Source organism: Parasteatoda tepidariorum, chromosome 8 (assembly GCF_982258835.1).
Source record: "Parasteatoda tepidariorum strain Cologne lab strain chromosome 8, Ptep-v5.0, whole genome shotgun sequence".
In the NCBI taxonomy this organism is placed as follows: domain Eukaryota; kingdom Metazoa; phylum Arthropoda; class Arachnida; order Araneae; family Theridiidae; genus Parasteatoda; species Parasteatoda tepidariorum.
Genome location: NC_141762.1, coordinates 48908570 through 48933018, shown reverse-complemented (window position 1 = coordinate 48933018; position 24449 = coordinate 48908570). Strand labels below are relative to the sequence as shown.

Sequence of the window (24449 nt, the reverse complement as noted above, 5' to 3'; positions counted from 1 at the left end):
TAATAGTAAATCTGATCATAATGAATCTGAGTCCACCAATTCTGAATACTTACAAAATCTAATTAGGAAACTCTCTATTCTCCAGATTTCAGATCTTGTACTCAGAAATTAATACTTTATAAGAAATAATGTGTTCAAAAAACGTTTAAATTTTTAATCGTAATCAATTTTTAAATTGTTATATCTATAATAAAAATAAAAAACCATGGTCCAGGATGCTATAAATGACTCTGATGGAAAATTTACAAAGAATTTACAACTCCCTAATATTTCGAAGGACTTTCAGATTTAACTTTAATTCTGACTTAAAATAAAAATCGATTATTTAAAACTTGTCTTGCCTTTCTAATGATAATTTCGTAATTCATCTCGTTCTTTTGAAGAGCATGATTAAGATTTTTCCTACCGAGAAGTCTTCTTGAAACTGACTGCACAAAATTTAATATTTTGATCAGAAATTTGTTTCTTGGAAGTAAAAATAGTATTGCAAAAATAACTACACTGAGAGTCTTCGGCTGGCTGGGATCGAACTCGCGACCTTTTAGACATCGCCCCACCAACCAGGCCCTGAAATATTCTACAATATAGTAATAGACTGTTAGTTTACAATACATTAAGTACTAACACAGAGGTGCCCAACCTTTATTTATCTATCATACACAAAATTTTTGACTGTCCAACTCAGATGTGCTACATAACTTCATCACTATCTATATAACAGACTAATTTTTATTTAAACATTTTACTGGAAGCCATCAATAGGCAATATTGTGATTAAGCAATAATCTAGAAGGAAAAAAAACTAAGTAACTGATAAAAACTAGAGTAACACTGGCTGTCACTAACAAACATCTAAAGCACCAAACATATATTGGCCACCAAATGGTGATTTTAATCCCCAAATTTTGAGAATTTTTACCATGCCCTTTTTTCTCACTAAGACCTTTTAAATATTGTTACCATTTAAGTATAAAATTAGATTTTAAATTTATAACAAAACTCTTTATTTTCTATTTTAGCAAGGAATAATTTGAAAAGTACTTTAACATTAAATTTCTCATAAAAGAACAATGTTCTTGAAAATTCGTTTTGGAATAAACAAAATTTTTTAAAGTACAAACGAAGAAATAAAATTTTATTAAAGTGGCAGATTAAGCTCTTTTTTTTTCTAATCCCCAAGAGGTCTATTCCAATTAGACCAATTCCATAAGTCCAAAAATGTCCAGAAAGTCTAAAAACAGATGAGGTTTTGAAAAAACCTCGTCGATATTAAAATCGATACAGTTTAGAATATGCTCGGGCGAAGCCGGAGCAGTCCTACATTTAGTGCAAAGTCCAAAAGTCTTTTGCCCCTGAACATACGAGAGACACCTCAAGTGACCACTTGCAAGCGAGAAATGGTGCCTGTATGGCCCCTGTACCATGAGACTAGGTTTAAAACTGGTGATTGCACACGGCCCTGATATAATTTTACTTAAAAGTAGAATTCTTTTTTCTTTTTTTTTTGCAGGGAAGTAGGATATTGTTGGTTAAATAGATTTACGCTGTCTAGGAATCAGCTATATTTCAATAAAACATCCTTCCAAAAGACTGTTTGAATGAGAATTAAAAAGTGTCAAATATTATATTTGAATTAATAGATAGTCCAAACTTCAATAAACAATTTTGTTGATCCTGAAATTTTAAGATAATAAAGAAAAAAAATTTCTGTTATACGTAGGTCACAAAAATAAATAAATATCTTTTATAAAATTTCATTTTATTTTATAGATAAGCATAAAATGTAGTATGTACATATGAATAAAATATATAAGGAATTTTAAATCAATAGCACGAAGAAGAAAAAAAAACATATATTAATTATAAGAGAATAATAGATAACATCTAAACGTGTGCTAAATCTAAATAAAAGAAAAACAGTAATCCTTAAAACAATAGAAGACAAAAAATATAAACAGATGCAATATGTATATTTTTTTAAATTAAAGTTAGCATGGAAGACAGAACTTCAAAAAATGAACTTTTTTTTTTCTAAATTTTTATATGGGTTGAGGTTGCATAGGTGGCTGACGTGGTGCAGCATATGGACAACCAAGAAATTGATCAGCAATGCGACCAGCTTCTCTTAATCCACTTAACATAGCTCCATGAACAGTGGCCGGGTAGTTACGAATAGTATGTTCACCAGCAAAGAACAATCTTGGAATTCCTGCTGGCTGACCAGGTTGCATTCCAGCTGGACCGGATACAGGAGTTGCAAGGATGTCATAATCATTCCCAGTTGATCCAGTAGCAACATAAGAATAAGATCCTCTGGACCATGGATCTGCTCGCCATCGAGTTACAACTGTTTCCTTAGGTTGAGGAACGGTACAATTTCCAAAGATTCCCTTCAGAACGGCAATACAACGACCAACAACTACATCATCTGTAACATTTTCCATAACAGCAGCTGCTTCTCCAGCAACTAAGGCTAGCAAAACTGGCGCCTTATACAAATTCCAAAATAAGAATAATTCACCTCGACTAGAAGTAGTACTCCCAACATGACCGAAAAGATTTGCATTAATGTCCCAAAATACTCTATCAAAACATAAAACAACTTTGTTTAGGTTACCAAAACCAAGCCTTTGAATTGCAGAAGCTTTCCAATCTGGAATTGGAGGTACAAACTGAACTGCATTACCAGACTGACCATTAGATTGAATTGAATGTTTTAAAACACCCAATGGTAATGTACATAATACAGCATCTCCTTTGTAACTAACCATACCTGAATTAGCTCTGGTATTTACAGCTAAAACTTCAACTCCGTGCGCATTGTATCGAATACTTTTTACGGCGGTATTGAGTTTTATGTCTAATCCATCAGCTAAAGCTACTGGTACACAAGAATAGCCGTTACGGACAGTCATGTGACTTCCAGTAAATTCAAAATCATCATCTTGATCCCAATGTCTTAAAGACAAATTGTTAAGTGGAGTAGCATTGGCAAATTCTAAATTAGCAAAATGCCAGTCGAGAACTTGTCGATCTCTTGATGATAAATATACATCGCTTGGTGGAGAGGCTTCTAATTCTTGTAACTTTTCTTCAATCTCCTTCTGTTGCTCTAAATATTGATCCCATTCTTTGCAAGCTGCACCTATATCCCTCATTTTACTACGCAACACAAACTCTAAGGTAACATCTTTTTGCTGTTTCGATTCAGAAAGTTCCTGGTGATGTTTGCGCATTTCTTCTATTTGTTCTTTTATATGAAGCATTTTATTTAAATTGGTTTTCAATTTTTCTTGTAGTTCTAAAATAGCTTTCCAATGTTGTATCTGTTTTTCTTTCACATGTTTCTCTTGAAGTTTTATTACCCATTCAAGAGCCTGCCCCAAAGAAACTGGTTTGCTTTGAACATAATTAAAATCTAATTGATGAGACAAATATGAAGTAGCTTCCAAAAGCCTGTTGAACTCTCTCTCAACCATCTCATCTTTATCTTTAGGAACAGTATTTCCATTAGATTCATACAAAGGACATTTTTGGCGTATTTTTAACAACTCCATATGAATTTGTTTGCTTAATACAGTTATAGGATTACCTCCTAAACCTGTGACTACCATAGCTCCCAAATCAGCTATAAAATTGCCTTTTCGAAAAGTAGCAACTCGTCCACCAACACGGTCTCTAGCTTCTAAAAGGACAACATCCATTCCAAATTGCTGTAACTGCTGAGCAGCAGCTAGTCCAGAGATGCCAGCCCCTATAATAATAACTTTACCAACTTTTTTGATTGGTAGCATTTTTAATCTTTTAAATACCCCAAAATTAATAAAGCCATGGCGATCCAAAAAGGCATGAACCCGCATAACTAAAGAAGTATCACTGTTATAAGGAGGTTCAATTTGTGCCATAATATTCTCCAGAAGAAGTTGTTGCTTAGGGTTTTCAAGCCAAAGCTGTAGTATACGATTTCTTATATATAAAAATACTTTGCTACTTGCTGGTTGACCTTGTGCAATATCAGGGAAACACATAGCCTCCTGGGCAGTCATTTTATCAAAAGGTAGTCGGCTTTGAAATGCAGCCCCTTCGAGACCAGTTGGATCATCATGTTCACTATCCATTTCTTCAATGTCTTCATTAGAATTAGGAGGTAAAATAGGTTTTTCCACTTTGCTTTTATCATCAATATCAGAAGCATTTTCTTCTTCGGAAACTGTAAAAGATTTAGTATCTCCATCCCGATGTTCTAACTTTGCACGCTTCCTGCGAGTAGTTCTCCTACCTTGATCATCACTCCCTCCACTAATGTTGCCTTGCTTCTCGGGATCATAGCTACCATTCATGCTGGCTTCCCCATCCATAGGGCTGCAATGACGACGATCTTCCATAGTAGGGGTGGATGACATTATGGAGACCAACAATCTGAAAAATTTTATGGAGGACATTAAAATTTATTGTGCAAAAATAAATATACAAAACTAACTGTAAGAAACAGAGTTTTGAGTTGTCCTACTATGCCACACAAACTTTACTTTGTTTAATAAGGAAAAGATTGAAAATTTGAGAAATTTTTTACACAGGTCATAAAACAAAATATTACAGTAAAGAAACATAATTGATGTTTTAGAAGTTTATTTCTAAAATTTTCAATTTAAAGATATAAAGCTACTGTCCAGAAGTAAAAATATACCCATATGTATGAAGTCTAATTTTTTTAAGAAAAAAGGGTAAGTGTAGACAAAAAAAGTACATATTGTAAAAAGGCAGAAAATTTAAGATGACAGAAGCTAAACTAATAATTTTTTCAGATAGTTCCTTCATAACACTACTATCCTAGTCATTCAAGTTGTTTTCATATTGATGTTGTCAAGATAATAAAACGTTACAAATTTATTAAATTTAAAAACATCGGACATCAAATCAATTGAAATTAAAAAAAATTTACACAAAAGTTTTTGAAAAAGAATAATTCAGAAAAAGTAATAATTTTCTGAATTATATTTAACATACAAAATACATTTAAATATATTATTTTTTTTGGTTAAAAGTGTTTTTTTTTTTTTATTTTTAACTTCTTTTAATGTTAAGAAAATTTTTAAGTTGGTTTTTAAAACTTTTTAAACAATTATCTTTGACATTGTACAAAATAAAATGACATTAAATTTATCAAGAATTTATATTTTAAATTCCGTTTTTAAAGGCTCTTTTGTTACACGAAATAACATTTTTTAGCAGCCAATATGCTACTTTCATAAGTGTTGCAAGTTAGTAACAGTTATTTATAACTGCTAGAATCTTAAATTTTATTTACCTCTGGCTTTCATGCTGATTAAGTTTTTTTCTCGCTTTTAAATCAAAAAGTTTGTGATCGAAATTACCAATAATTGGAAACAATATTATACCAATATTTACTCTAACAGTGCATTGCTTGGGCAAGAACTGAAATTTATTAATTTATTTTAATATTTTTCTTCTAGGTGTAAAAAGTCTGCCAAATCAATAATTTTTAAAAATAATAATAACAAATAATTAAAAAAAAGATACATTTTAAAAGCCTTTTTTTGACTTTGATATCAAGTCATTTACTTAGTTTGTAGTTTGCAAAATAAAAACTTACAATTTTGCTTGGAATCTTACCCAACTATAACTTTTTTTTAAATTTCCATATGAAAAAAGCTTGAAAAAGCATCCTTAAATACCTCCTGCTAAATGACCAAAACATTTGCAGCCTCATAATAATATACAACAATCATCTTTTCTTAACTAAAAGCTATAAGAGTACCACAAAATTTTAAAAATCCTGTTTTACATTCTCATATCTTGCTACTGTCAAACTGAATGGGATGAACTGCAATAAACACTTAACAGCAATTTTGCTGGCACACTATACTGCATAAAATATGCAACAATTCATAGAGATTTGAAAAAGGTTAAGATGTTCTGGTTTCTTCTGGGACATATAATTCTACATTAAAATGAATATTAAAAAATTCTCTCTCTCTCTCTCTATATATATATATATATCTTAATGCTGTTAATGTTGTTTTTCTTTGATACATATATTTGACCAGTTCCGATTGAAAATTTTGATTTCAAAATATTCAGACTTTTTTCTGGTCTTGAAATTCTTTGTTTTGTCTAAAACAGATCCTTTTAAATGTGCATATCAATTAATGGATAAAGAGATAAGTAAGTTTTGGTCTGCTCAATGTAACAGAACATTTTAAATTTTTTTTTTTTTTCATCTTGAAGACTATCTTTCCCATTTCTTTCGGCAGATTTGTTTTAATTTTTGAAACATCATTTGAAGTGCAAATTTATTTTATTTCACATGGAATTTCGTAAATTTTTGGATGTTATAAATAATTTATAAAATTTTAAAAAGGAAGTCACTTTTAGCAAGAAAAGGATTCAGAAATCTGGAAATCCTGAGTCGTATGGATCCATAGTTTCCAAATTCCAGTTGAATCACTGTTTAAACAGTGTTTTAATTTATTTATTTTACCAGCATTGAACTCAATTCTAAATTTATAACTATTGGGTATGTTCACCTCAATAGCCTTGTAATTTTGAACCCTACCAAGAAGACAAGGTAACTCCTGGCTCAAGCATTGGGACAAATTAGCCTCCATGGAGAACTTTTTGATGAAACTTAATCCAATTTGAGTTACATGAAGAAGAAAAATACTTAAAAACCTCCCACGTTTAGTCTGATGACAAGGAGATTCTAACCCATGAACTGCTAGCCACTGAGAATATTTTACGTCAGTCAGGAGCAGAATTCGTATAAACCAGCCACCGGTGAGATTTGAACCTATCAGCTGATTGGGAGACGAACAATCTATTCCACGAGCTACCGCTGATCAGTAAATAGTTCAAAAATAAATCTTCTGGACAATATTATGGTTACATTTTGTGACTTGAATATTTGTGATTAAGACTATTTATGTTTGACAACACTTATTTTGCAAGTGATATTGAATCTTATTTTTTGGAAATGAAGTTAGTAACAGATGGTTTCATGGAGAGATTACAAAAGAAATTAAGGTTTCTCTATAAAAGTCAAAATATGAGTCAGGAAAAATATATATATTTTTTAAAATATGCAATGAAATTATGGTTCCTCAATTGGGTGACTTATAAGTAATGTCACTCTCGAATTAAGTTCGTGAAGTTATAACAGTTTCGTGAAAAACAGAGAACAAGAAGCAAAAGCAAAACAAGAAGCATCATACAAAAATATGTATAAAGTGAGCAGACTGAATAAACTTTTGTAGTTCATAAAATTTGGGGGAGGGGGGGATTTTTCTCATTTATTAAATCTATTTTAGATTATTTTGCAATGAAGTAAAGATAAGATTTATGACAAATATATATATATATATATATATATCACTCAAAATTACAACCATATTCAATTGCCTTTTTATAACAACATTTTATTATTATTGCAAAAATTAACCTTGTTTCATATAAAATAAGTATCTATAAAATCATTATGCTTACAAATGTCAATAAAATACAGAGTTAATGTTTAAAAATCAAATGAGATTCGATTTTCAAGTTAAGCTAAACAACATTATTTGTTTATGAATTCCAAGCATATATTTATGCAATATAGTATGAAATGTGGCAAAGGATGGTAGAAGTACAGTGAGGAATGAGTTAAACAATGATTAAGGGGTGTTAAAAATATTGAAAAAAGTGAAATATCAGTTATAGAGAACCTCATTTAAAATTTTATTTTTTTACTTGATATTTTATGGTCAATATGTTAATTTTTTTAATGTGTTAAATAATATTTCCCACTAATAAATGGAGCCAAACACCCTGCAAGATGCTGCTAAACTTATGTCACATTCATCAATTTTGCAAAAGTAAATTATTAATTAATAAATGCCATAATTTTACTTTTTCGGTTATAATTATTTAAAAATGTTTTCTTGTTAACAAATATATAAAGAACAATAAATAATTAATAATAGGAAAGATTTCTGAATTGGTACCTATGCCTAGTACCCTCTGTATAGGTATGGAATAATCGGCAAGTTTTAGCAACTTCTGGGCAGTTAAGGTAAAAAAACTGCGTAAAAGGAAACCAACTTGACAATATAACTTGTAACAAACCACAATATATTTTATAAATTTTTTTGCTAGTTTAAAATACTTATGGCACCTTGGCGATTGTAATTGGTGCAAACAAGTACCAATATGCATATATTCCATTATAGTATACCATATTAAGTATATACTCAATAATACAATTACAAAATCATTTTTATTAATCAAAAGATTTTACAAAGAAAGAAAGAAAAAGAAGTAATGAAATAGACTATAATGATATCATAGCAAAATAATGACCTGACAAAATTTGCTGTGGAGTCTTTACATCTATTACAGAGTCACTAAAAACAAATGAGATGAAGAAAAATTAGTAAAAATTGAAAAATATGACAATCAAGGCTGACGACATCAGGGGGTACCAGCCCTGAATTGCCATAAAAATGCAAAACTTTTTCTATCGAGAAAGCTAAAACAAATGTCAAAAATGCCTTCTCTGTACCCCAAAAGTTTTGCCCTGGTCCAGAATAAGAATACAAAAATAAATAGTGAAATATGTAATAAAATGCAGTTTAAATTACAGAAGCATAAAACAGTAGAATAAAGAAAATATAGAAAGAAAGTAAGAAGTATTACAAAAATTTAAAGCAATTTTAACACTTGAAACTTTTTTGCTGGAATTTAAAAACAATGCAATATTTATTAAACATTGGTGTTTCAAAAACTAATACTATCTATTGAAGTAATAACTAAAAACCTTTCCTGATGGTTGTGAGACAAATGGCAATACATTTATCTGTCTTAATCATTGGAATATTCTAACCTAATTAGTTTATAGTTAGTAAGCTCAAGTGTTGCTTTTAGTATCTATATTCTATGATCACACAGGCGCAAAATGAATCCAAGCATTAAAAAATAGTTACCAAATACTTTTTTAACGAAACGTTAATTGACATTAATAGTAGCATTTTTCTTTAATGTGTTCAGATTCATTGCATTTTGCAACATTAGTAAAATTTTTACACTTGTAACATTTTGCAACTTCGTAACAACAGATCATACTTACATAATTTATAAATAGAAAAGAAAAGAAGCGCTTCTTCTATGAAAACTTATTGATAGAGTTTGAACTCTGCTTTAAAATTTCAAATGACTTTATTTTTCATTTTAAACAAAATAATTTAGTTTTAAGAGAGCTTTGTTTATTTCAAAACTCTGAAAAAAACTACGGAAGCCGCGGCGATAAATTTTGTTTCCTGTGATGCCAGATTTGAAAAAAAGGTTTTTCTTTTAATTTTAGGTATTATTCTCACTTTTGAGCTTTAGATTTGGCAACAATTTGATTCGAAACACAAACAAAAACAAAATGAGACATATTTGGTCGTAGTAGATTTAATCCTGTTGCGTTTTCTAAATTTAATTTGAAATTGAATTTAAAACTATGTTATTATGTCAGTATCACTAATATCTCTGATATTAGAAGTTGCAGAAGATTTTAATACCCTTCCACATTTACATTTTACAGGTACATTTGTCAATCTATTGGTATTGTTTATTTTGTGGTGCTAATATAATGTTTTAAATTGACGTCTTTATTTAATTTTTAAGTTTGTTTTGTTGGTTTTCGAAGTTTAAGTTTTATAGGTAAAAGAGTCGCTTTTGAAAGCTGTAAAAATTTTACAGTTTTCCCTCTATTTTTTATTACTTATGTTTTTCTGTTTTATTGCGATATTTTATAGTCAAAAGATACGGATATTACCTACTCAGGTACATTCAATGATTGAATGGTCTAAGCAATAGTTAATAGTACATGTAATATATATCTTACGTACTATTCCGATGGTAATTCTTACATCAGATTTATTAAATCGAATAAGGCAAGAGAATTTCTTCTCACTTATTCATTTCATCATTATTGCTTGTTTCAAGGAAAAAATTTATCCAAGCAGCATTATGATCAAAATCTCAGTTGACTATTCAAATTAAATTTCATAAGTGATTGTTATAAAAATATATGCCCCATTGAAAGCGAATAACATTGTGCCATGTAATAAATAATGTGAAAAATGGTAAAAATGTCACCAACTGGAGTTCAAAAAATAAAAAGATTTAAAAAAATATATAACACAAATATTGAACTAAAAAAATAGGAATCTTTCTTTCTTGACTTTAATATAGTTATTTTTTTCCCCTTTAAGAACTCAAAGGAAGTGAAATAAATCAGATTTCTAGTTCAGTTTTTAAAGTAAACACCATAATGAAAGGTTATTGTTTTCATGTTATGATTGTTTGAACTTGCTAAAGAAACAACAAAAAAATTTATACTTTGGTAAGTTGTTTCCGGTGCAACTTGAATTAGAAAAAAATTGAAGTTCTCTGAACTGTTTCTAAAAAAGGAAATAAAATTCACAAACTAAAATTATTAAAAATAGTTGTTCTTGTTGGAACAAGAACAACCATTTTTTAATAATTTTAGTAAGTAATAGCTGAGTAATAGTAATAGCTGAATGTTTAACTTTATAAAAACATGAACAGAGTCAGAGTGAATAAATAGTTTTTTATAGAGAGGAAACATTTCTTATTTATTTAATTAATAACTTTTTAAAGAAATAGTAAGAGGCTTGTCATTTTATAGTTGATTTCATTTATTTTTTCCCCATTGAAAATTTTATCAATAGATGTTGTGCACTATCTGTGTTGTTACCCTTGAATAGTTAATATGAATCATCCTGCTATCCATTCAAGAATCAATCAGAACATAAATGATATGAGAAATTTTTATGTTACAACTATGTGATTAATATCTAATAAAAATGTAGCGTGACTAGTATCTAAACATTTAAAAAGGTAGCTAATATGCTTTGCTTTGCCTAGGGTGGCTAAACCCATGCCTTTGTTATGTACACATTTCTTTGTACATAACTTTTAATACTTAAGAAATTTTTATACTGCTCTTATTTTATTAAAGAATTTATTAGTTAATAAAAACATTTATTAAGAACTCTGAAACCTGAGTAAATAGTCATTTTTACCTATTTGTATCAGTTACTTTATTAATAAATATTACATAATTGGTAGGAAAACATTTAAAAAGGTAACTAATATGCTTTGCCTGTGGTAGCTAAAATCCTAGGCATGTGTAGAATGTAAGGATTACTTAATCAAGAAAAAAGACCTAAGTTGATTCGACTGTTTTTTTTTTTTTTTTTTTATAGTTAAGTGTTAAAGTTGCTGCTAGCTTCAAATTTAGATAAAATTAAGCTTGTTTTAAAAATTAGATTTTGGAAAAGATTTCTATTAATTTTTATAAATAGACAATTGAGATCCAGGGTTGGGTTTTTGACGTCAAAAAGTGGTTTTTGACATGACAAGGGTATAATACTGGTTTAAACCGTCAAAAACAGAAGTTTGCCAAGAACTTCAAAACTACCAACAGTTGCCATGCATTAGATTGAAATTTAATTATACTATAGGTAATCAGCAGGTTTTAAAATATTTTTTAATTAAAATTAAGGTAAAATAACAGATTTAAAATCTCAGAAATTTATATTCAAATGTATGTGCAGAAAAATTTTGCACAAAAATTGTTTAAATATTTATATTTAAAAAAAAATTTTTTTTTTTTTTTTTGATACTTAAGAAAATTAAAAGTTTATTACTATGCATTTTTGACATATAAGGAACATATAACTAATATTTATAAGGAACTTACAAGTTATGTTGTATAAATACAAACTTGATACAAGTGTATAAAAATTTTTTTTTAATGTTATACCGAATATCTTTATTATCCAGTATGTTAATTTGAATTTAAAAGTAGTTATATTTATGAATAATGATAAATATAATTCATATTGTTTATTATATTTATTTATAATTATTACACTTATCATTTTAAAACAATTTTTATCTCTTAGTTTTTTTTTCTCCACTTGTATTAAGAATACAAATAATGCATATCTTGAAAGCAAGAAGTAATTATTCAACAGCTGAATATTTAGATATTCAACAAAACTATATTGTATTCAGCAAAATGAAATTCACAAGTATTTGGATAAACTAAACTTTCAGCATAGTAAATGAATAGGCTGAATATACTGTAAATCGACACTAACTACTCTGTGTATTTAACAGAAAGCACTTAAATTTGTATTGTCTTATGTTAAAAAGATTATTAAGAAGATTTAAAAGAATATTAAAAAGATTTTTCTTTAAAAGAAGATGTCTAATGTACAAAACTGCTAATGTTTATCTTTAAAAATGTCTAATTTTTAGTATAATCTATACTATACGCTAAATTTGGTTATAAATAAATTTCTTAATAATATCACTGCAGATTTTCAATAACACATGAAAATGAATACATAATATTACAAAAGATGTGAGTTTTAAGTACAAGATTTTGGTTACTATTCAAAATAAGTGTTTCTTCAAAATTTTAAATTTATTTTTTCTAGAACATATTTAGAAACACTATCCTTTATAAAAAATATATAAATTTTATGTATTAATTAAATTTCACATATGAATATAGGTTTTTGACATTTTTGACAGTGAGGTTTTTGACGTGACGGTTTAAACCATGGTTTAAACTGTCAAAAACTGTCACATGTCAAAAACCTGCCAACCCTGTTGAGATCATTATAATTTTTATTTTTAGCTTCAAGGCAAAAAAGAATTATGGCTTCAAGTAATGATCCAAATAAAGTTAAAGTGGGTTATGGAGAAGAGGAGAAAAACTATAACTTTTCTTCCCAAAGCAAATGTAGAGGATCACGGGAGCTGAAGGAGATGGCTGTTGAAACGTTTTCCAAAAAAGGTACTACTAACTCTAAATTCAGTAAGATAAATGAACTTTCAACTAGTGAACTTTCAATAAGTGAACTTTACAACTCTCAATTGATGTGTTTGTTTTAAAATCTTTTCTTAGCTTTTCACAGGTTCTATACAGTTGTGAATATAATTTGAGTTTTAAGTATGAGAAACAATAATTTTTCCATTCTTTTAATTTATTTATTATTTTTCAATTTTTAAGTAAACAAATTTTTTTTTTATGTTATTTTTTTTTTTTTTTTTGAAACAGGAAAATTTTAAATGCTGACAAAAAAAAGTCTATATTTTCTTAATTTCTAACAAAATTTTCAGAATAAAAAATATCTCTGTAGCATCAAAATCAATTACCCCAAGCAACTTTTCACTAAATAAATTCTTTTCTTTTTCTTAAAACGAATTATATTTTATGTCTTCTAAAAAAATTTTGGAAAAGTTACTGAGCTGATTTTTACATCAAATAATTGATAAACTTGTTTATTTGAAATTTTTTTTTATGTGAGTGGCCCATTTTTTTTTTAAGTTTAATTATAAAATATTTATTTCAGAAATTGGATCTCAAACTGTTTCAAGTGACTTTTCGGAAGATACGACTAAAATTCAGGATGAAGGAAATTTAGCTATCTCTAAGGAATCTGTTAAAGTAGAATCAACTCTGAAACCTGTATCTGTTGTCAAGCCTACAAAGCTTAAAGTGACTGAGAAACGACAGAATCAAAATGGGAAAAAATCCAAATCAGAAACATCTCCAAAAGAAAAACAAAAACTCAAAACTAATGATGATCTAAAAAACACTGATAAAGAGTTATCTACACCTTCAGACAAAACTTCTGACAATGTGGGAATTGAAGAAAGCAAAGTTATTCCTGTGGAAGTTGTGACTAAAGATTCAAAAGTAGAGAATATTAGTATTGGTGACAACATTTCTATGTTGGATGTTGATAAAAGAAACAGACTTCATCATTCCTTACCTATTCCATTCTCTTCTGGGAATCATTTTGTGGAAGTAACTAAGGGTTTACTTCATTTATATAAAGATAAGTAAGTGCATCATAGGATAAATTAAGGATAATTAAAATAACTCTTATATGGCTTTTTTAAATTTAATTTCGATAAGAGTGTCTTTTAGAGGGGTTCCCCCTTAACTAGATTTCAAAATATTTTATCATAGTGGACTTATATTGGAGACACTCCTCCTACCTCCTGCACTCTTTAGAGAGTGCCATTGATCAGTTTTAGTTCTTGCAATGAATTCGAAAAATATATATGTAACATAAAAAGCTTCAGCTAATCTTTTTATGTTAATTCTTTTCTGTAAATCCTTTTCTTAATTTATTATTCAAAACGAAATGCTTTCTCACACTTTTTTAAATTCACATCCTGTCCTTTAATCTATTTTTGGTTCAAGTATGCATTAATTAAAAGTAAGACATTTTTTCCTTTACTGTTTGTGGGAATCGCACGACCTATTTGCTAACCCAATTGTTTTCTCTTATTCCCTAAAACGAGACATTTACGGATTTACTTTGCAAGATTTTCCCTAGCTTTTATTGAGGAGCACAACAAATTCGTGCACACTTTTATAGCTGTTCTCACTCTAATAATTAATAAATACATTTTATACCCTCTTTCCCTGCCTAAGACCTGCTTTTATCCTTCCACTCGGCAGCAATGTTATATATACATAGTAGCTTGCTGGGAGGTGGCTCTAAGTTTATTTTTCTTTTTTGTCCCATTCTATAATTTTTTTTTTTATTAAGTTTATTGTGTACTTTTGCTTGGCTGCAAAATATGAGCCACGATAAAGGGATAGAGTTTTGCCTCCAATGCAATGATCCGGGTTCGAGTCCGTGCGATGGCTGGTTGATACAAATTCTGTTCCTGGCTTGCACCAACTACAGTTGTTAACATAAAATATCCTCAGTAGTAGACAGATCTTGGTTTATAATCTCCTTCCCTTCAGGTTAACCATAGGAGGTTTTCCTCTCCATGTAACACAAATGCTGGGTGAGTTCGATCAAATATGCCTCCACAAAGTCTAGTTTGTCCTAATGCTTGATCCAAGAGTTCCCTTGTCTTCTGGATTGGGTTTAAAATTACATGGCTTAAGAGTTTAACATCAATAGTTGTAAACTCAATTGGGTTGACTGTTCAATGCCGGTAATAAAATAAAACATTTGATGATATTTTGATTTAAAATCTAATTTAGATTTTTATGTGGTATTCAGTTGATGGAATAGTACTGTTTTTGAGGCAATTGAAAATACTTATACTAAAAGTGCTAGGTATAAGGAAGGTGCAAATTCGAATAAGAAATAGACGTGAGATTAAAATGCCGGTTATATTTTAACAATCTATGTAAGAAAAGACTTCAATTCAAGATTACAGTTGTAATTCAAAATAATTTCATATTTTTGAATCATTAGGCTTTTTTAGATTCATCAAATGTATATGATGTTAAGTTCTATGGTTTTTAGGTCTAATATTCTAGTTTTAATATCATAAATATGCTTAAAATTACTATGATGGCAATAGTATGAATATTAAAACAGTACCCAGACTAGCATAAAGATAACTGTATAATGAAAAGTTTATTTACACTTAGCATATTGAGAAACTTTCTCTCTTTGCTAAACAATCAGTTCATTGCTAAGGGTTTATTCATAGAAAACTAAATATTAGACCAAAAGGCTAAAAAAGTGAATTTCACAAAATATTTTTGAATTGACTTTGTTTCTTGTAATTTTGAATACTTTAAAGATTGTAGTTTTTTAAGTATATTGTAATTTTTAATTTGAAGATAATTTGCTTTTTGATTTAAAAAATTATGCTTTGATGAAATTTTCTTTACGAAATATTGTTGAATATGATTTTTTTTAACACTGCAAATAAAATAGAGAAGAGAAAAAATTTATTGCTTTTCATCTAAATGAACTAAGTTTTTTTTATCTGTCTGGAGGTATAAAAAATATAAGTTTTTTTATGTCATATTTCTTAAAATATTAGACTCCTTTATCTTTTTTTTATTGTAATTTTGTTATATGGATGTAATTTTTTTTTTCCTTTTGAAATCTGTGAAGGAAAAAAAAAAATTGTAACTTTGTAAGTTTTAAACTGAACTTTTTGTAAGATTTAAATTTGATTACCAGCAAGCCCAATGCTTCTAAGTTGTACACTTTTCTTTTCTGTAGCCAAAGAACAACACTTGCAGAAGAAGCTGAGAGAAGTGAAATGATTTGTATTTTAGCTGTGCCTGCTGCAATGACAACTCATGATCTTCTACAATTTATTGCACCAGTCTAGTACGTGTATACTTTATACTAAATTTATGAAAATTTGATTCTTCAACAACTGTGGAAAGTTTCATATCCAGGCATCTGTTTACGGGAAGCCAACAATCAAAATAAACAAAACCCTTTTTTCCTTATCAAAATTTTTTTTTTTGCATTTGTGATTTGTTGAAAAAAAGTATGCAGGGATGAGAATCCTCCGTTTTTCTGTTGCTTCTTTTTCATGTTTACCCGATTTCCATTTTTTTTTTCTAATTTTAATTTGATTTAGACTACAACATGAAAAAAAAATTAGATATCATCAAAACGAAATTCGGCATTTTACTACACCTTGAAAAAGATCGTTTATTTTTTTTCACTTCTGGCATAAACGGATTATTACAGCCAAGAATTATGTGCTTAATTTCAGAGCGCTCAAAATTTTCACTTTAAAAAGAAAAAAAACTGCTGATTTGAGATATTGATACGACTAAAGTGGGTCATTAATTGATTTTTCAAAACAGCGATTTGGAATTTGCAAATTAAAATGATATTCTATTGAAAATGAAGTCGATTTTTTAAAAACTATGTAGAAACCAGAAACTGTTGAAATGGCGGCGATCGACAAAACCAGAGAGACAATAAAATCACAAATTGAGTCATTAAAAAGTAATTCTACAAATGCACAATTCGAAACTTCCCATATATTATAATGTAGCATTAAAAAACTATGAAAATTGGTAGCAACAACTTGCAAAATTGCGATCGTAAATCCATGTGAGATTGTGGGTGAATCTTCAATAATTGCATGTGAAATGCGCAATTACAAAGTTTGCCCATCAAAATAATATTGCATTAAGATTTTAAAAATAAAGTGACAATCGGTTTTAATAACTACAAAAACGATAGGGAAAAAAACAATTGGAAAAACCCCGCACAGTCATTGTGGAATCATCACTAATTGAGTAGATTGAGAAATGATTACTAACTGAAGTGTGTGATTTGGAATTTGAATCAAAATTTTAAAAACCATGTGGAAATCTGTAACAAAATCTTTCAAAATAGTGCAACCAGCCAAATCATGTAGATTTATTCTCTGTTGAAATTGTTGTTACTTATTGTCGATTTTTTAATTTTTTTAATTTGAATGTTTTGATATTTTTTACCTTAAAGACCTATTATCCGGAAAAATCTATTTTCTGGACTTACGGAAGTCCTGACGATTCCAGATATGGGACTTTCCACTGTTTTTTATAGCTAATTTATTTTCTCCTCTCTAAAGATGATTATTTTTACCAGTTCAAAAAAATAAGTTTAACCAGTTTAAATCATATACAAAAAATACATTAATTGATTCCATTTTGTAGCTGGAGTTTGTTATACAACATAACAAGAAAGATAACAAACACTAAGTTTTATTTTGTAGTATACTAATTCTCTATGTTTGTTTTACAACACAGGTTTTGCTATTTTGTTTTTTTAAAAAATGCATGTAGAAGTAAATTTAACTTAGCATGTGCTTGATTAAATAAGTATGTGCAATTTTTAAACTTCTACTAAAAATAAAATTTGACATCTTTTTTGCTAAAAAAAAAAAATATTTAATTAAAGTATTTAGCCCTATTATTTATCAATATATCCGTGAATGATACAAAAAAATTTGATTGAAAAAGAGTGTACAACTTTTAAACTTGTACTAGAAATAAAATTTGACATCTTTTTTGCAAAAAGTAAATAAATAAAAAAGTGCTTTTAATTTAAGTATTTAGCTTATTATTTATCATCATATCAGTGAATGATAAAAAAAAATTGGAAGTAAACTGCATGGATAATTGATTTTGATAAGCTATTAAGAATTATTGTCCAATTTAACATTAGAAAATTATGAACTATGCCCAGAAATGCAACTTTTAATAAGAGTTGTGTCACTAGTTGGTGGTTAAACTAAAACAAATTATAATTAAAAAAGGAACATTTGAATTTACTAAAGAGGAAATGTTTGAATTTACTATAGATTACCCTACTTTGGAAAATTATTATGAATTGTAATATTTTATTGTAACAGTTTTTATATGTTATGTATAATTTCTTTTAAAATGCATTTGTTTTCATTTCAGTGAGGATGTGGAAAATATTAGAATTATAAAGGAAAATAAGCCCAATCAGTATATGGTGCTCATAAAGTTTAGAAATCAAGTAGGTGTCTTTTTATTCTCTTAAATTAATTGCTCAGTTTTCAATAACAGAAAATAGATATTTAGTTTCAATTCTTTATTCAGTTCCATAATTGTAAGCTTTTATGGTTTATATATTTCACCTAGAACAACAAAAGAATTTGATACTTTTAATATGTTGAGCTTTATCATCAAACAATATTCATTTTTCTGCATTTTAAAACAAATCATTTACAATAATTTTACCTCTAATCTCATCTATGTAATTCCATATATGACTGAATGGCATTTTGTAGAATTATAGATAATGCTATATCTCTGATGTTCTTTGTTCTTGATATGATAGAAAAATGCTGAAAAAGTTTTTAATGCCTTTTTCTTTTATTTTAATAACAACTAATTTCTATCACAACCAATTTTTTCTATTTTCTTTAAAAAAAATAATCAAATTTTTTTAATAGAAAAATTCCAGTGAATTTTTATTTTAAGAAACCCTATAGGTCCCTCAAAAATATAAGCCTGATGAATTACAACCTTAGTCTATGTTTGGAGTTTCATTTTCTAATTGCCAAACTTAAACAATCAAAGGGTTTCATAAAACATAATTTATTGAAATTGCAATACTATTTGAGAACCATTTATTTGCTTGTTTTTACTGTTTAACTGGCTTTTACCAAATTCACACTAACGAAATATATTTACTAGTATTTTCTTTATTTTAAATATTATTTGTTTGTTTATTATTATTGTTTGTTTATTATTAATATTATTTGTTTTTTATTTTAAATATTATTTGTATTTTAAATATTATTATTTGTTTTATTTGTTTTTCAGTATATAAAAATTTTAAAAGATCAGTAAAAAGACCCAAAATTAATCTAAAGTTTTGTAATTTATGCATTTATTTGTAATGTACAAGAGTGCATTCAGCAAAATATTATAAATTAGTTATTCAATTTTATGTATTAATTTGTACCACAATCACCTAGTTATCTAAATGCTATTTGAAAAATATTTTTTTCCCTTCATATTCTGGGCAACTTTCTCTGTTTTTATACAATACACAATGCTTTTGATATTGTTTTTTTCCTATTTTAATTTTAAAAATATTTAATATTTATGTTAAAAATGTTTGAAATAATTATTTTATGTAAATTTTACCTTTTATTGTTTTACAGTTATCTGCTGATCTATTTTATAAAAATTTCAATGGAGAACGTTTTAATAGCATAGAGCCTGAAGTCTGTCATCTTGCTTTTGTTGCTAAAGTTGAAACAATAAAAGAATCGGAGGTAAAATATATATATATTAATACTAGTGTTTTTTTTTTAAAATTTATTATTGAAGAATATGAATTTTCCACTTGAAAGTTTCTCTCATAAGATTAGACAAAATTAAACTAAATACATTAGTTATATGTGTAATAAAACATAATATGAAGTTTTTCATATGTTAAAAACAGTCAACTCAATCCTCTTCTTTATCAATTCCATACAAAGTCATAAAAAAATTGAGTATTGGTACCTACACTTAAACAACTTCAAAGTGAGTCTAAGTGTTTCATAATTAAGCTTTTTATGTAATTAATACAATTTAACTTTTTTTTTAAGAAAAATTTCTTTGTTTTGAAATATGTTTGTCTTAATTTTGTGAAATTTAATATATTTTTTATAAGAAAAAAAAACTATTATTAGGATTTTTTTCTATGTAAGTTTTAAAATTTTAACTTTGAAATTTTCTAAAAAACAATAAACAATGTAATTTAACTCAAATCTGCAAGTATTTCAAAAAAAATCAATACCGTGTCCTTCAGTAAACATTTCGTGATTGTAAAACTATTACCAGGGATCTGTCTAGGTTTTGCTGAGAGGTACCTATTTTGAGAAAATATAGACATAATTTGTGAAAAATGTAAAATTATATTGAAAAATCAACACAAAAATATGGTAAAAATGTACATTTATCGTTTCTTAAGGGATACAAAAATAAAATTTTAAGAAAAAGTATTTTGTGAAACTGTCGTTTTTCGTAAAGTTGAATTTGTGAAGGTACCGCTAAACGGTAGTAAAATAGGCCTGGACAGACCCCTGATTACATAAGTATTTCCCCTACACTTTATAGTAGTTTTTCTGTATAGAGTAAGAACCTATGTCTTCCAAGTGTATTTGAAATTGAACCCTTTCAATATTTTTTGCAAGTTGGTGCCAATGGTTGCTACAAATATGATGACGTTTGACAGGAATTAAATTAAAGAAATAAACATTGAAAACTATACTGTGTGGTCTAAAATTATTCACAAAAATTGTCCAAAATTATGTTTGGTCAATGTTCATCAATTATTTTTTAAAACTAAGGAGAGAGAAAAGGCTTTTGTTTCCTTTAAATTTTATTTTCCTCCCTCCCCCTTTTTTTACTTGTATTTTTTACACATTTCTCGATTGATGTTAATTTTAAGTGTTTAATAATATTTCTTATAGATATCTTGCTTACCTTTGCCTGGCACAACAGAACTTCCAACTTGTCCTGTTTGCTTAGAAAGAATGGTTAGATTTATTATTATGTTTCTTATTGTAAAAGGTGTTATTGCTCTTTATTTGATCTAATTTCTTTTCATGGATATTTATTAAAAATTTTGCACTAGTGCAATTTGCTAATATTTATTATTTGGTTCTAGATTAGTTATTATTGCTTTTTTATGAATATTGTAATACTGAGTGTGTGAACGTTTTGAGCTGTTTTAATTATGTTTACTTTGTAATTCTAAAGCTATGGTAAAACTATTATTATCATATTTGTCTAATTTTCAGTTCATAGTGAAAGACAAATTTTGTGTTTGTCGCAAAATCACTTTTCACGTATATATGGAAGTTTTAAAATGCATAGCTCTTTGTAAGATATATGAGATTCAATGCAGTTAAATGTTATATGTTGGTCAAATATAGATTTTGTTTGTAGATTTGTAATGTTTTCTCGAGGAAAAAAGTTTTTTAATTTAAAACACTTTGAAATTTTATTTATTTATTTGCTTATTAAGCTTTTTTTAATGAATTTATTCAATCAGCTTTAATGTTTCACGAAATTTAGTTAGCATTTTTCAAAGTAATATTGATATTTTTTTTAAAAATTGTTGTTCTCCAAAAAAGAATAGAAGGATTCTTGTTTTCTTGTAATTGAATAACCTAAGAAACATATTTTAAAATACTCTGTAATCCAGTAAATTTTACTATTCCTGTCATTGGTATATGCAAAATATAACTTGTTTATTTTTAATAAAGCAAAAAAAAAAAAAATAATAATAACAGTTGGGTTACAATCTGAGCTAATTTTATTTTGTGAAGAAACATTAGAATTTTCACCAAATTAATATTTAAACAATGATATTGTTAAGTGATAAATTCACAATATGCAATCACCTTCACAATCATTCTTCAAGAATGATCTTTAAATTTTTTTTATTTTACACTTCATTTCTTTTCTTTTTTAATTTCATACCTATTATTATAGAAAACTATGAGTTATAACTTTGCGACTTTTAAAAAATATTGCTCTGGTCAGGTCGACATCTATCATATGTGTATAACCTTTAAGATTACACACACATGCTCAAAAAAAGAAATAAGCTCAAAACATTATCAAAAAATTAAATAGTTTATAAAATATATCATTATTTTCTTTTATTGATTGTTTCATATTGATATTAAAATAAGAGATGTAGCGATTCTTTTGCAATAATTTATCTTTGGATATTTTTAGGATGAGTCAGTGGAGGGTATTTTAACTATTCTGTGTAACCATTCATTTCATGGTAGTTGTTTAGCTAAGTGGGGTGATACAAGGTAAGTTCATATATTCAGTTAAATTCTTTACATTTGTTCAGTATTAAGTACATAGCTGCCAACTCTTCTGGTTTTCCCGGAAGATTTTATTTTCATATTTAATGTGCTAGCGAAATTCATGTTATTTCCCTAAACCTTTTGAATTATAATAATAATTTTAAATCAGTTTGACCACCACTACATATAAATAATTACAACAAATATATAAAAATATATTATTCCTTACAATAGCGAATTTTAACCTGATTAAAATATAAATATATTCTTGAGGAAGATAGTTTTTCGGTAATTGTTTTACTACCACATGGAAAATCCATTCTCGAAAAGAGCGAATGTTGGCAGGTATGTAAGTATTTAAATGTAGCACTAATTATTCACAATTATGCATTCGTTCTGTTATTCATTTCTGAAATTCTATTGAGGAATAACTATTGTATATACCCTGTTGTAGTCTTCTATTTATTGAAATATCAGTAGTGCAGCCACTATTTAAAAATAAAGCAACCCAAAGTTCAATTTTATATTCTTTCTTTTTTTAAAAAAAAAGAGGAAAAAAATACGAAAAATAAATAGCTATGTATTTTATGCTTTCAACTATGCATCCACATAGGATATATTCTGGATGTCAAAAAATGACTAATAATTTGAAAAATTTACTGAAGAGAAATTGAAAGAAAAATAAATATACAATTTTCTGTGTTCTGTTTAAGAAGCAATGGATTATATATTTTCCCCAAGTTTTAATGTTGGTTTCAAAGTTCCTCAGCAGATGCTCAGAAAAAATATATATGAAAGAATGTTTTCTGTTGCAGGCAGACTATGCTACATTGCTGCTGCAAATAATGTTTTTTGTTTGTTTTCCTTTTAAAAATTCAATATTTTGCTTCTTTCTGACAATTTTGTTTTAAATTGTAGCTGTCCTGTTTGCCGTTATAGTCAAACTCCTGAGCTTATGCCTGATAACCGTTGTGTAGAATGTGGATCACAAGAAGTAAGAGATTATTTTTATCTTCAGTATAGCAGTATGTTAGTAATGGTGTAGACTATATCTATTCAAGTTGCATGCGTTTTTAATTCTAAAATTTTTCGCTTGCTGTGCTACTATTAAGAGTTCAAGCATGGATATTTTACAACATAATTTTTAAATTTACAACTAGATCAATCAAAATGCATTCAGACTAGCTGTGGACAAATAGTCATTCTATACAATAGTCTAAATTGTTCATTTATTTCGATTATTTTGATTTTTCATATGTTACAAAGAAAGAAAGATAGTCAGCAATAAATTTTAAAAAAATTAAAAATCAAAGTATTTTTGAATTTATAGATCAAGAATTATATCCAAATAATGCATTGTTAGGTATCAGTAGTCTGTGTTCTGCACTGTAGCATATTTTACACTTTAAAAATGCTAAAATAGGCCGCACATAAAGTTAAGAAATTCTTTTTATAGGTCGGTCATAGTAAATTAAGTAGTTTTTTTTCCCTCACACTTGTGTATAATTCAATTAGTTTCAAATCACAAAATTTCTCTTTGTCTTTTAAAACTCTGACGCTTGCATGGTTATCATTTGTTAGCGAAATTTGCAATTTAAGCTCAGTATTGTTTGTATTTCTAACAAAAATTTACATTCAATAAAAAAATTTGTTTTTTATTATTAAAGGATTTGCTGTTTAATTGATTAATGTTTAAATGCACTGTTAAAAATATTCTCTTTTTTGCGATCAGTAATTTTAAAAAATATTTTAATATTATTGTAGAGTTTATGGATATGCCTTATTTGTGGTCATATTGGTTGTGGTCGATATGTAGATGGACATGCATATCAGTGAGTTAAATTTATTTCTATTTTATTAATTAGCACAACAATCTCATGTAATTATTTAATTCACTTGTTAATGCAAATAGGTGTATATGAAATAAAACTGGTCTTTGTTTAATTTCTTTTGTTTATTCTAGCCATTATTTAGATACACAACACACTTATGCTATGCAGTTAGGCAATAGCCGGGTTTGGGATTATGCTGGAGACAATTATGTACACCGTTTGATTCAAAATAAAGCTGATGGTAAACCTGTTGAGCTTGAACCTCTGTGGGTAAGAAATATTTCCTGAAGATAATTAATATTGTTGTTTTTAATATAATATTTGCGTAACTTCAAAATAATTATTCTAAATTCTAAACAGGTGGAAAATGAAGAGAAAATGGATTCAATGCAACTAGAGGTCTGTATATTGTTCATTACTTAACTTTTGAAGGGTTAAATTTTTAAAATGTAA

The 24449-nt window shown here is 27.6% G+C and overlaps 2 protein-coding genes across 4 annotated transcripts in view; one reads left to right on the top strand and one right to left on the bottom strand.

Moving 5' to 3' along the window:
* Window positions 1-1742: 1742 nt before the first annotated feature.
* On the bottom strand, window positions 1743-9454 carry Su(var)3-3 (lysine-specific histone demethylase Su(var)3-3). 2 transcript variants are annotated; one of them, XM_016061702.5, is made up of 2 exons: window positions 9125-9454; window positions 1743-4419 (listed from the first exon to the last, which is right to left on the bottom strand). In XM_016061702.5, exon 2 carries the CDS (start codon window positions 4401-4403, stop codon window positions 2040-2042), a length of 2364 nt encoding a protein of 787 aa, XP_015917188.1. In that variant the 5' UTR covers window positions 4404-4419; window positions 9125-9454; the 3' UTR covers window positions 1743-2039. The 2 variants fall into 2 exon arrangements, with proteins under 2 accessions (XP_015917188.1, XP_015917189.1); XM_016061703.5 differs by lacking the exon at window positions 9125-9454 and adding an exon at window positions 8359-8397.
* Window positions 9395-24449, top strand: part of LOC107446914 (BRCA1-associated protein) — a 27335-nt gene continuing 12280 nt past the window's right edge. Inside the window, exons 1-12 of one of the 2 annotated variants that reach the window (XM_043039206.3) lie at window positions 9395-9583; window positions 12719-12877; window positions 13437-13929; window positions 16080-16190; window positions 18275-18353; window positions 19510-19623; window positions 20809-20874; window positions 22085-22167; window positions 23083-23158; window positions 23929-23996; window positions 24128-24266; window positions 24357-24395. In XM_043039206.3, coding sequence (XP_042895140.1) covers window positions 9508-9583; window positions 12719-12877; window positions 13437-13929; window positions 16080-16190; window positions 18275-18353; window positions 19510-19623; window positions 20809-20874; window positions 22085-22167; window positions 23083-23158; window positions 23929-23996; window positions 24128-24266; window positions 24357-24395 — 1503 coding nt within the window. In that variant the 5' untranslated portion in view covers window positions 9395-9507. Of the gene's footprint in view, window positions 9703-12718; window positions 12878-13436; window positions 13930-16079; window positions 16191-18274; window positions 18354-19509; window positions 19624-20808; window positions 20875-22084; window positions 22168-23082; window positions 23159-23928; window positions 23997-24127; window positions 24267-24356; window positions 24396-24449 lie in introns of both variants that reach the window. The other variant, XM_087150266.1, reaches the window with a different exon arrangement.